We start from the raw sequence: 12,756 nt of genomic DNA, 5'->3' as shown, positions 1-12,756 counted from the left end.
TAAGTAGGCTCCTTCAGTAGTCTTCTCTCCCCCCTCTCATTCCTTCTTCTGACTACCCTTTCTTTCTTAATTTAGGATTTTTATTTTCAGTCGTTACATTATTGCTATCCCTCTCCCCCAAGGTTCATGGCTAGTGTATGTGTTGGCTTTGCCCCTCCTGGCCATAGAACCATCAATTTATTGCTTTTATTTTAATTGTCTCCCTTTCCCTAAAGCCAAGTAGAGAAACCCTTGTAAGAGTAACTCTCTGGTCAAGTAGGGAAGCTCATATTATGATGCATCCCTCGGGCTAAGTAGAGAAACCTGCTTGTGAGTCTCTCTCTAGCTTTATCCCCTTTCTTTTACTTTATTTTTATTTCAGCATTTTTTTTTCCTTTATTATTATTTTTTTTTAATTGCGTGGGTTGTTTACTTTTAGTTATTTATTTATTTAATTTTAATTGTGTGGCTTGCGTCTTTAAATTCTTAGATGACGAATGGTTAGGACGTTATTTTTAGGATGGTAATTAGAATTAGATCACAACCATTAATCAGTTCACTTTCGCATTATTAAAAGAAATAAAAAATAAGGTGGCTGCTCTCCCTGTGTTCGACCCGTAGCTACACTGATTCGTACGCTTGCGGTTACATTTTAAATCTCAAACAGGGGGGTGGGGTTAAGGGATAGGGATTGGTTTGGATATCCTTGGAGTTGGTCATACCATTGGTGTAACTCGTCTGAAATCGATTTAACTTGAATATCGAACTATCTATCAAAATAAACACACACACACACACACACATATATATATATATATATATATGGCAAAGATAATGGCATTATTCCCTTCGAGCAATACACCTATGGGGAATTAACCGCTGAAGTATGCAATGAAGGTCTTCAACTCTGCACAGACCTTAAACTTAAGAAGCAATTGTCTGAAGAGAAACAAGCTGGATTCCGAGAACTCAGAGATTTTTGTGAACAATTCGGATTTGAAAAGGTTCGTCCCTCAAGTCCAAAGAAAATTCATAAGAAACTCTCTAAGTTTTCCAAGCCTAAATACCAGGCTAAACAATATAAGACTAAGCCTAAGCGCTTCTTCAAGAAACGCTTTTCAAAATCTTGTCCTCAAAATACTTTTCCAAACAAACCTCCTGTTTGTTATAAATGTGGGAAAGTAGGACATTATAAGAATAACTGTCGAACTAAAGCCAGAATCAATGCTTTAGAAATTAATGATTCTTAGAAGCAAAATCTTGAAAGAGTTTTACTATATGGCTCTTCTGACCCGGAGTAAGACTCTGAATCCAACTCAGATCAAGATATTGCTCACATTGAATTCGATAGTGACTCTTCCGAGTCTAAATCTCAGACTCCCCACTATAGTTGTGATCCTTATCAGGTTATGCTTAAAGAAAATGGTTTGATGGTTCTTTCCTCTGAAGAATCATTCCTTCTCAAAACCATTGATCAAGTAAATGATTCTGCTACTAAGGCTCAACTCTTACATAAGTATATAACCTTAGTTAAGGATAACACTAGGTCTAGCCCTGTTCCTACTCAATCCAAGGTTCAAGATTATAGTTTTAAAACTATAATAAATCGAGTTAAAGTCACATCTCTTACTCGAGAACCTACTATTCAGGAACTACGAAAGGACCTCAACGAAACTAAAACTGAAGTTCGAGATCTTAAACAAAGAATTCAGATTCTTGAACTCTATAATCCACATCATGACTTTGAACAAGATGTTACAGAAGAAGCTTCCTTTAAGGATCTACTAGCAACTCAAAATATAGTAGCTAGTACCTCTGCATCTCCTGCTGCAGTTTCTTCTGAAGACGCTCAAGTCTTAACTATTCAACAGGTTCAAACCCATAGATTGCACATAATGATTGACATCGTTGTTGATCATGAGTTTAGCCTCAAAACTATTTCCTTAATTGATTCAGGCGCAGATATTAATTGTATCAACGAAGGACTTGTACCTTCTAGATACTTTGAGAAGACTACTCAAAAATTGGTTACTGCTGACGGATATAGAATGCAGGTTGGATATAAACTCCCTTCTGCTTTTATTTGTTGTAATGGACACTGCCAAAAGATTCCTTTTATAATAGTAAAAGGACTCTCTCAATTTATACTTCTAAGCACTCCATTCCTATCCCAGCTGTATCCATTACAAATTGACACAGTTGGTCTTCACTCGGTGATTCAAAATCATCATATTACTTTTCATTTCATCGAGCCTCCTAAGGTTCATACGGTGAATGAAATCTAGGCTCAAGTTCAGTCCAAAGAAAAATTTATATGCTCTTTATCCGCTGAAATCCAACAAAAGAGCATACAACAAAAAATTGATGACCCTAGTTTTCAAGTTAGAGTTAAAACCTTCTAAGCTCAACTTGAAAAGGAAGTCTGTTCAGATATTCCCACGGCATTCTGGTCTAGGAAAACTCATATTATTACTCTTCCATATGAAGATAACTTTTCTGAAAACCAGATTCCCACTAAAGCTAGGGCAGCTCAAATGCCTGATCTTTTACGAGAAACTTGTCAAAAGAAAATCTCAGAACTCCTTGCTAAAGGTCTAATTAGACCAAGTAAGTCTCCCTGGAGTTGCACTGCATTCTATGTAAACAATAATGCTGAAATCGAAAGAGGTGCACCCAAATTGGTCATAAATTACAAATCCTTAAATAAGGTTCTTAAGTGGATCCGGTATCCTATCCCTAAGAAGAGGGATCTTCTTAATAGATTATACGCCTCTCGCGTATTTTCTAAGTTTGATATGAAGTCTGGATACTGGTAAATTCAGATAGCAGAGAATGATAGGTATAAGACAACTTTCGTTGTCTCATTCGGCCAGTACGAATGAAATGTTATGCTTTTCGGTCTTAAGAATGCTCCCTCTGAATTTCAAAATATAATGAATCAAATCTTTAATCAATATTCACAGTTTATAATTGTGTATATTGATGATGTCCTTATTTACTCTTAGGACATTTCTCAACATTGGAAACATTTAAATCTGTTATTCTCTGTTATTCGTCAAGCAGGACTTGTTGTTTCTGCAAAGAAAATAAAATTGTTTCAAACTAATGTTCGCTTCTTGGGACATTATATATCTTTTGGATCTATTATTCCCATAGAACAAGCTATTCAGTTTGCTGAAAAATTTCCTGATGAAATAACAGATAAGAACCAACTCCAAAGGTTTATTGGTAGCCTAAATTATATTGCTGAATTCTATAAGGATTTAATAAAGGATGCCAAACCTTTGTTTAATCGGCTTAAAAATCAGCCTGAACCATGGACATCTGTACATACTAACTCTGTCCAGAAAATCAAGCTTAAAGCTAAAACCCTTCCGTGCTTAAGCTTAGCAGGACCTGATTGTTTCAAAATTGTTGAGACCGATGCCTCCGAATTTGGATACGGTGGTATTTTGAAGCAAAAATGTCATAATCTTCCTAATGAAGTATTAGTATGTTTTACTTCAGGTACTTGGAACCCCACTCAACAAAAATATTCAACAATAAAAAAGGAGATTCTTTCACTTGTCTTGTGCGTAACCAAATTTGAAAGTGATCTTCTTAATCAACATTTTTTAGTTCGAGTTGACTGTAAGGCAGCCAAGGATGTTCTTGAAAAGGATGTAAAAAATCTGGCCTCAAAACAGATCTTTGCTCGATGGCAGTCACTCCTCTCTGTTTTTTATTTCAATATTGAATTTATTAAAGGCAGTACTAACAGTTTACCTGATTTTTTAATTCGAGAATTTTTACAGGGCTCCTAAATAGAAGGCTATAGTCCCTGTCACCCCCAATAAAGATGTTGCCTCATCCTCCTCTAGGCAACTGCAAGAACACCCTTCTCCTATATCCTCTCAGTCTCCTTCACCTGCCTCAATCCTAAGGCCAGCCAATAACTCCCCTTTCATAGCAACAAATTTTATCCTTGTAATTCCCGTCGAAACCATCCATCTTCACCACACCCCTTCTAAAATTGCCACCATCTACCTCCGTGACCACCTTCATCCATCCACTGGTGATAAAACTCATTTTTTCTATGAAAGAATTCTTGAAGAAACTCAAAGTGCTCAAATTCAGCACAATTATAGATCTGCACATGTTCGGGCTTATTCGAAGCTCAATATAATTAACATCATTCGATATCGTGAATGGGGATCTTCTCCCTCGTTCAAACGCAAATTCAATGATGTCACCGGCCTTAAACTCAGGTTATATGATTATGCTAACTATATTAAAGTTTGGGACATGATATTCTTATATCAGAACGATCATGAAACCCATTCCTGGTTTGTGAAGTTTCGACTTCAACATACCTTATTAGGTGTGCCAAACTAGTTTCTTCATTGGTTTTTCACTTGGGGACCACCAACAGAATTTCTTCCTCCAGCTCTTCAATAGTCTGTTACCAAGTTTAAAGAATTCAATCAAACTCTAGACTCTCGGGCTCTCTTCGTCCAATTTTTTATCTTATACGAAGTCCCTTTAATGGTGATATCAACTGACTACTGATGAATTTGAAGAATGAAATTATATTCCTCATCTGGAGAGACATCTTTCAGTTAAATGGTGGGATAAATTTGACATTTCACCATTAACTGGTTACCGCTTTGTTCCCAAACGTGGTATTGGTGCCGATCTGCCTCTGGCCCCTTCTGCTTCACCAACAGGATAGATGCCCGTCTTTAACATCTTTCAAGCTGCTCGGCGTCGCCTCCCCTACTTATCTGATGAGCAGATTCAAGAACGCATCCTCACTGCTATCGGCTTTAATCCACAAGCCGCCACCTTTGCAGCATCTACGTCCTCTTCCTCCACTCTTCCTCCTTCCGATGCTAACAGTCCATGCGTTCACCAGCCTGACTACCCCTGTGCCCAACAGCCTGGTTCCTCGTAGCTGTAACACTGCAAAAAAAAAAAAAAAAAAACTCCGAAGGGATATCAAGAGGTCTCTCTGCACCTTGACCCAGTGCCATAATTATCAGACACACTATTCTAATACTTGTCAGGTGTCAAGCATCCACACCTAGTGTCACTTTAGTCAGACTGACGTCTTGACATGCGTCACGCAGCACTATAAGCGAATTATAGTGAATGTCATGGGTGGACACTTTAATAATTCACCTTACTAAGACTCTTCTGGAAAACAGTGGGTCCTCCCACGTGGAATGCTAGAGAATCTTTTCGTAGCTTAATTTTAGTCATATACTTAGACTACCGACAAAATATCTTTTTGCTGAAGCTTATCAGTTTCTGACAACTACCCACACCTTATTAGGTGTATCTACCTCTTTGAAAGTAACACCTTATCTTGAGGCTGTTCAACTTTCACTTTCGATTGATTGAATGTCTATTCGATGTCATCTCCATCAAGGCCCATCAGCATCTCTCAACCATTATTTGTTGAAGTTTGGTGTCTGCCATCTATAAAAGGAGAAGCTCCTCATCTATGGAAGACACCGAGAAAAATAACACCGAAGCATAGTATTATAGAGTTTTAGAGTGTCTGTAAATTCTGAGTGTTTTGTAAAAATTTTTTGAGTATTTGTGAGTAGTGTGTGAAAGTATTATGTAATCAAGTGTTATTTTCTTCCATCTTCTTCCGTAAGATCAAGGTCTCTTATGTAAGTTTATTTTACTTTACTTCTTTTAGTTTTTCACCTAGTTTGCTTTTCATGTATTATGTTTGCAATTAGAAAATTAAAAGAAGAGATTGCTTTCATAGATAGTCTAATTGATATTTCTTATGCTTATATAGAATTTTATATTCATTTATTTGCTGAAAATCCTGACCACTTCTCTAATCTTCATCGGTTAGAAACCCTAGAATTAGCAAGACTCTGTGCTAAGAAGAGACAATTGCTTAGTCTAATAGCTTCCCTCGCATAATCTCTGATAATTGTGATCCTGGCAGTAAATGGTATCAGAGCCAAGTTAGAAAAGGTGCCAAAGTCGTAAGGACCATTAAGTTGGTAGTGTTTCACCCTTTGTCGTATAGACCTACACTCAAGTCGTGTCGACCTACACCCAAGTCGTACTCAGCCATGTTGCCGCAGATAGGTATTGAAGGCGAAAAGATATTGACAGTAGGCGGGATTGACAGTAGGATATATTGACCCGAGACCCTTATTGACTCGAACCTCTATAGCATGGCTTCTTACTTTTGCTCCAGTTCTCGACGATCTTTCTCTTCTGAGTTTAGCACGTCCGGAAGGACTCAAGACTCAGTCCATAATTCTGAAGAAGTGGTTTTTCGCAACCTAGAAGTTGCTATAAATAATTATACCATTCCCAGAATACCTGAATCTGAGGTATACCATAAAGGCACTTTCGCATTTCATAGTGACTATGTTATTAAGACATGCGAAAGCACTCATACTCTTACTTTTGATCAAGAACAAATTCAACTCTTGACCAGCTCTCAGATCCAGAGGCATAGAGAGCTTGGATTTAAGTTTATCCACATCGGTCTAGTTCAAGTCACCCTGAAATCCTTAACTCTCCCAGGGTTAAATAGTATAGTTTTTGCTGCCATTAGAGATGCAAGAATGAATAATTTTAATGAATTTCTAATGGGTCTTGTTGAGACCAGTCTCTGTGAAGGGCCTGTCTATTTTCAAAGTAGACCCAACCTTCCAATGTCCCTCATAGATCCAAATATATTAAATGGTGTCATTATTACCTTAAGAACTTATGGATACGATATTCTTCCAGGAACACAGAATATTGTTGTAATCTATCGTATCTATTATAAGGCAATGACCACCTGTGCCCCTAATGTTAAGGTTATAGATCCAAAAGGTCAAACCATCTGTTTCCAGGAAAATTCTGAAAGATCTCAAGTTTTTGTGCCTAGATGTATCAAATGGTCAAAAGTTAATCTTCCTGACTCTTGGACCTTAACCTCTGTGGCTCAACCTCAGCCACCTATGAGAACTTCTCCATCATGCATCACTCAGCTTCCTTCTGGTGATGTTGAAATTAATTTTGATCGTAGATCTCATAATTTTAGAAGATCTACCTCCTCTGTAATTTCTTATTCTTCTGAATACCCGCAGTCTCAAGCACCTTCTCGTGCTTCTACTTCTAGAATTCAGAATGAGAATTATAATGGAATAATAAATCTTCATGATACTAATCGTACTCCTTCTCAGGTTAATCAACCTGTTTATGGTCCTCTGCAAAGAGACCACTCACAGGCTCAATATCAGCCTCCTCTTACTCTTATTAATCAAAAAACTAGATCTTCTTCTCCGACTCCATCTGATATGCAAGCCACAGGAATTCTGATGCTTCATATCATAGAAGAATCCAAATTCCAAATTAATAAGAGATTCCTAATTCAGGAATATAGATCCGCTAAGAATGAAGGAAAAAGAAAAATCTTTGAAGAACATTATCCTTCCAATTCTGAGCGGCAAGAGCTTCATAAGAAATGGGTTTCTCATATGGAAACTCATCAAATTAATCTACCCTTTTTCTCGTGGTTAAAACTGTATCTTCTTAATAAATCCTCTAACTCTAATCAAGTTAGTGAGATCAAGAAGGTAACCACCACTTATGTCTCCAAGGATGGAACAGAAATTGAATCTATTCACCCTCCTTTCCAAGCCTTAAAAATAGGTGAAAATAGATCAGCCGTTCCGCTTAAAACTTCAAGCCGGAATTTTGCTCCTCTGACTGAATTACAACTTAGTCAAGTTGTTGAACAAAATAACTTTACTAATCTTTGTCTTTAGTTATTGGAAATCAGACTGATTGTATTGAGACGATAGTAGACTCTTTAAAGAACTCTACTCCGTCTACTTCTCATGCTAAATTCGAGCATGTTTGGCCAACCTTTGCTTCTCAACCTAGAAGCACTCCTAAAGAGCCTTCCACTTCTCAACCCAGAAGTAACCAGTCTGTCTTGTTTAAACCTCCTCCTGCCCTGGACATTCCCAAAAAGAAAACCCTGGACATTCCCAAAAAGAAAACGGAGTCTACTATTCCTGATGAAATCATCACTCGACTCTAGAAACTCCAAGTAACTAAGGATAAACTCGAAGACAGCCAGGCCTTAACTCTTTCTCTTGCTGAATCCTCTGATTCTGAAATAGAATTTGCAGAGAAATAATTCCAGTCTATGCTACCTCAATAGGCAGCAGTCCTTGAGTCTTTTCCTCAGCTTAATCAAGTTATGAGAAGAGCTCGAAAAGTTATGCCTATCGCTCCTACAAATTATTATTACCCTTGACCTTCTCCTGTCGATCTTCAATTTGAAGTAGAAGGAGGACCTGCAAATTTTCCAATCAATGGTAATACTATTTTTGAGTGGAATATTGATAGTTTGTCTGAATATCAAATCATCAATCTTCTGAAACAGATGCTTATGTATGCTACTGCAGCAAAACTTAATCATTCATCTGATTCAGATGTTGCTAAAATGCTAGCAACAGGATTTTTCGGCCAACTTCGTAGTTGGTGGGATTTTTACCTGTCTGAAGATGTTAGACAACAGATTATAGGTGCTACGACCCGTGTTCCGCAACAGCTAACTGAACAATTCGCTGATGGCAATTATGCTCAGCGAACTGTTTATGTTGACCAAAAAAATGCGGTTAACACTTTAGTCTACACTATAACCCTTCATTTTGTTGGATCAGCTGAAATCCTAGCTGATCGAATAAGAGAACAATTAATGAATCTTCGATGTCCTACACTATCTCATTATAGATGGTATAGAGATGTCTTTTTTGCTAAAGTCTTTTCTAGAGAGGATTGTAACAATTCCATATGGAAAGAAAAGTTTCTCTCTAGTTTACCTCCCTTGTTTGCTCAAAAGGTCAGGTATAGAAGTTGAATGGAGATCGACCAAGTAACCATATTCTTGCACATTTGAAATATTGAAGGTTTGTCAATGATTTTCTATAAACAAACCATTGAATGTTGGCATCCAAACACTCATATATATTGGATAAGCCCATAAATTAATGGATACATTGTTGTTGTTTGATTGATAAGTTTGTCATTGAATTACGTACAATCAGCCAATGACAAGGAAAAGTGTGATAGGATTAGAGCTGCACCCATGTTTGCATAGATCAGAATGTCGACCCTACCTATACTACTTTTTTATTTCAGCCTGACCTTGTTCTTCTATACTCTGACTTTCCTTTTCCATAGATAGAATAAAAGGGTGCTTTCTTTGCTTTTTAAGCTTAATACTTGGAATTCATTCCCGGATTGGAAGGGTGCTTCACTATAGATTGGTGGGCCAAAAGGCCCCTTTGTGTTGTAGTGGGGCCATTGCTTGTCTAGGTTGAAGCGCTAAAGCCCTTTTATATAGGGTGGTTGTAGATCAGCTTTTCTTGCTGGGGCACCCGCTGATTGCGCCCAAACATAGCATTGGTAGAGCGTGTTAAACGTTTCATAAACATTTACTTTCTTTTACGAATTTTGGCATCCATTAAATAATATTTAAATACTTAGAAAATATGTTTTAATTGTCAAATAGAAAATATTTATTTACTAAAATCTGATTATAAGTTATTAAATAGTAATAAGATAAATAAAAATTCGCAATTTTAGAGACAGTCTACAGTGCTCCCTGCTGCTTTGCTGGGCTTTACCCATCCCCAGCGTGGACGCGAGCTTCTATGAGAGAATGAGAAGGTTTCAACACAAAAAAAATGAACTGTACGGAGCCCACCTGAGTTCGTTTTCTGCCGCCACTGGCCTGTCGATGGAAAACACAGCCCAACCCCCTCAGTGGCTGAAGCTGAAGTAGCTACTTTTGAAGTAACATAAAGAAAAGCAACGACTGGAGTGGGAGAGTCAGAGTCGAAAAGAGGATTCCTCACTTCTGTTTACTTCTCTTCTCACAGCTTAAAATGAAGTGGTCTCTCTCTCTCTCTCTCTCTCTCTCTCTCTCTCTCTGTTGAAATTTATTCATTTTTTTTTTATAGGTAATTTGTATGTATTAAGGGAGAAAAAAAAAAGACATAAAATACAGAGAAAGGTAACCGTTATAACTTTCTTTGGGCAGAACAAAAGAAAGGAAGAGAGGTCCCTAAATCAAGAGGACAAACCTTACAACACAATTGATCATGCAATATAAAAGGTAAAGCTTTTGCAATTAGGAAAAGATACAATGGAAGAGTTAAGTAGCTTAATCGCGGGAGCGAAGATAGTGCAGGGCATTTTACATGCGATGGCTCTTCTGGAAAAAGCCTCTCACTATTGTATGAATCAGTTTCTAAAGATTTTAGGACCACCGTCATCATTTGACTTTGATGTTTCCTCTGGAAATTCTAAATGTGTACCCTATATATTATCAACTCGATTGAAAGACATAAAGAAACCTCATTGCAATTGGATTTCACTAACAAATTTTCTATATTTTCTGAGAGAGCCTTTGATAGCTCACTTCTAACCACCATTGCCTTACCTATCGGAATGAAGTGGTCCTCTTTAGGGTTGGATTTTCTCTAGAATCAACTTGGTGGCATCCTTAATTAGATATTTATAACAGTAAACCATTTTTTATCCATTCGCCTAAATAATGGGTAACTATGTATATAATGCCTAGTACTTCCATTTATATTTCTCTACCCCACCCCATCCCCATCCCCACTCAAAATATATATATATATATATATCAATGTGTCTCGAATCTCCAACTGACACAAAGTGCTCAAATGAGTTCAAAGGGATCGATCGTGTATGTTATTATGCAATTGGAATAATAAGTCCTTGAACAATAAAACATGAGCTTAATTAAGTGTTGGGATTTCATATGGATGGCGGAAGTAATAATTTCACATTTGAATAGCCTGAGGTGGTGAGACCTATAGATACTTTGGGCACTCTCTCCTTAACAACTAGTTTTGAAGATGGACTTCACCCAAATCCTTAACATTAATTAAGGTGCATTTTCTTCGTTGTGTACCTTGATCACCAACTGGAACTTGATTATATAAGTTGCAAATTTCAAACAAACCCAACCAAATTTCTTATGCTTTGTCATCAAGAAATTCTCTCATTTCTACGAAGAAAAGGGCCCAAGGTCTCAATAGGTCTGAATTCTCAAAGGAGTGTAAGATTGAAATCCTCTAAGTAAGGATTCATCCATACTTGAAATATGTTCACTTTTTTTTTTTTGTGTAGAGAAATATGCTCACTAGACAAAGCCCTTTCACCAACCCATCAGACTTAAAGGATATATAACAAAATCCAATCAATATTAATTTCCACTTCAATATAAATCCAAATACATAAGATAATGTACAAGTAATTAACTCAAAAGTTACACTAAGCAATATTTTTGCGACTTATTGAAACCAATTTCCTACAATAACTGATCAAGAATAAGAAAGTTAATATCAAATGTTCTTAATCAATCTCTCTATCCAACCGAGGAAGCTCCAAATCATACTTTCAACTTCATGATCCTGCAAAAAAAGCCATTAAAAAGAAGAAATCAAAGCCTAGGTATCTACAATACATCATTTCAAACCAATTCATAAGATCAATCAAAAGGTGATCAACTAAAGAAGAAGATAAAACAAAAAGTAAAGATCAAACAGCTCTATACCCATTTCAATTCCAGCCAAAACCAAATCATTTCCGTGTGGTAGAATCGGATGAGAAATCACAGAAGCAGCTCTGATGATCACCATCCCCCTCCTTTTTATGGAAGTTCCTGTGGCAATTACAGGCAGCACAGATGAAGGCAGCACTTGTTCCTTCCTCTCCGGAAGCCATGAATTCTCTACAACCATCCACAGCATAACCACCGATGTTGGCCGCATGGTTCTTTCTACACTCTTTATACCTCACCACTTTCTCCTTCTTCACCAAAGAACCATTAGAAACCCTCTTGGGTTCTTCTTGGGGTTTCATCTCTGGATCACAAATGGTTTCTACAGGTTTTGGTTCTGATTCTTCTTCAACAGCAGATCTTCTGGAGCTGGATCGACGAGAGAGGTGGATTGAAGAAGAGAAAAATGATGGCATGGTTAGGTGGGCTGAAAGATAGGAACCGAATTTATCGGTACCATCCCTTCAACTCTTTGGGGTCCCTAGATTTATATGGAGGAGATGGGCCGTTTGGATTTTGGAGCTTAGTACTTTAGATGGGAAGAGGTGGGCTTCTTTTTCTTGTTGAGTGGTTAAATGCAACTATACAAGAGTATCCGAGTAATCATGGCACGAGATATTGAGGGTTCATTTCCTCATCTCATCTCATTTTCTTTTTCGTATCCAAAGAAAGAAAAAAAAAAAAATCTCATATTTTTGTTTCTTTAATTAATATATTACCTATGGGAAAAGAATACTCTTTGGTTGTGCAGCTCGTTCTTAGATGCAATGACGAAGTGATGCTCCCACCCCTGTAATATACAAAAACTCCACCTTCTGTAGTCCTGTTGATGTTTGCTACAGACGAGTCTTTAACTCCTTCGATCCGTCGTGACCATATCCACGAAAGACTAGGTAACATCAGAAGATCCATTGGAGTTACCCTCCAGAGGGGATTCTCCGATGTCTAATTCAGTGACCCTCCACAAAAACCAAAATAATTCAGGAAATAATCAGTATAAAGTGAAATTCTATTAGAAAAAGCTAGAGTCAACTTGTATCTTAGGGTATCACCCCTATCTATATGCAAGGTCCCTGATTAGCTTGTAACCTTATTGCCCACTTGACTATTTACTAGGTTGGCCACGTGGTGAAGTCTATCTTCTTGAAAGATCGTATTCA

At 37.4% G+C, this 12,756-nt stretch overlaps 1 protein-coding gene across 1 annotated transcript; it reads right to left on the bottom strand.

Moving 5' to 3' along the window:
- Window positions 1–11,616: 11,616 nt before the first annotated feature.
- LOC122066980 (mini zinc finger protein 1-like) lies at window positions 11,617–12,012 on the bottom strand. The gene has a single exon (XM_042630820.1). It carries the CDS (start codon window positions 12,010–12,012, stop codon window positions 11,617–11,619), a length of 396 nt encoding a protein of 131 aa, XP_042486754.1.
- Between the last annotated feature and the right edge of the window lie 744 nt (window positions 12,013–12,756).

Source organism: Macadamia integrifolia, unplaced genomic scaffold (assembly GCF_013358625.1).
Source record: "Macadamia integrifolia cultivar HAES 741 unplaced genomic scaffold, SCU_Mint_v3 scaffold2649, whole genome shotgun sequence".
In the NCBI taxonomy this organism is placed as follows: domain Eukaryota; kingdom Viridiplantae; phylum Streptophyta; class Magnoliopsida; order Proteales; family Proteaceae; genus Macadamia; species Macadamia integrifolia.
This window is presented reverse-complemented; position numbering and strand designations above follow the sequence as displayed.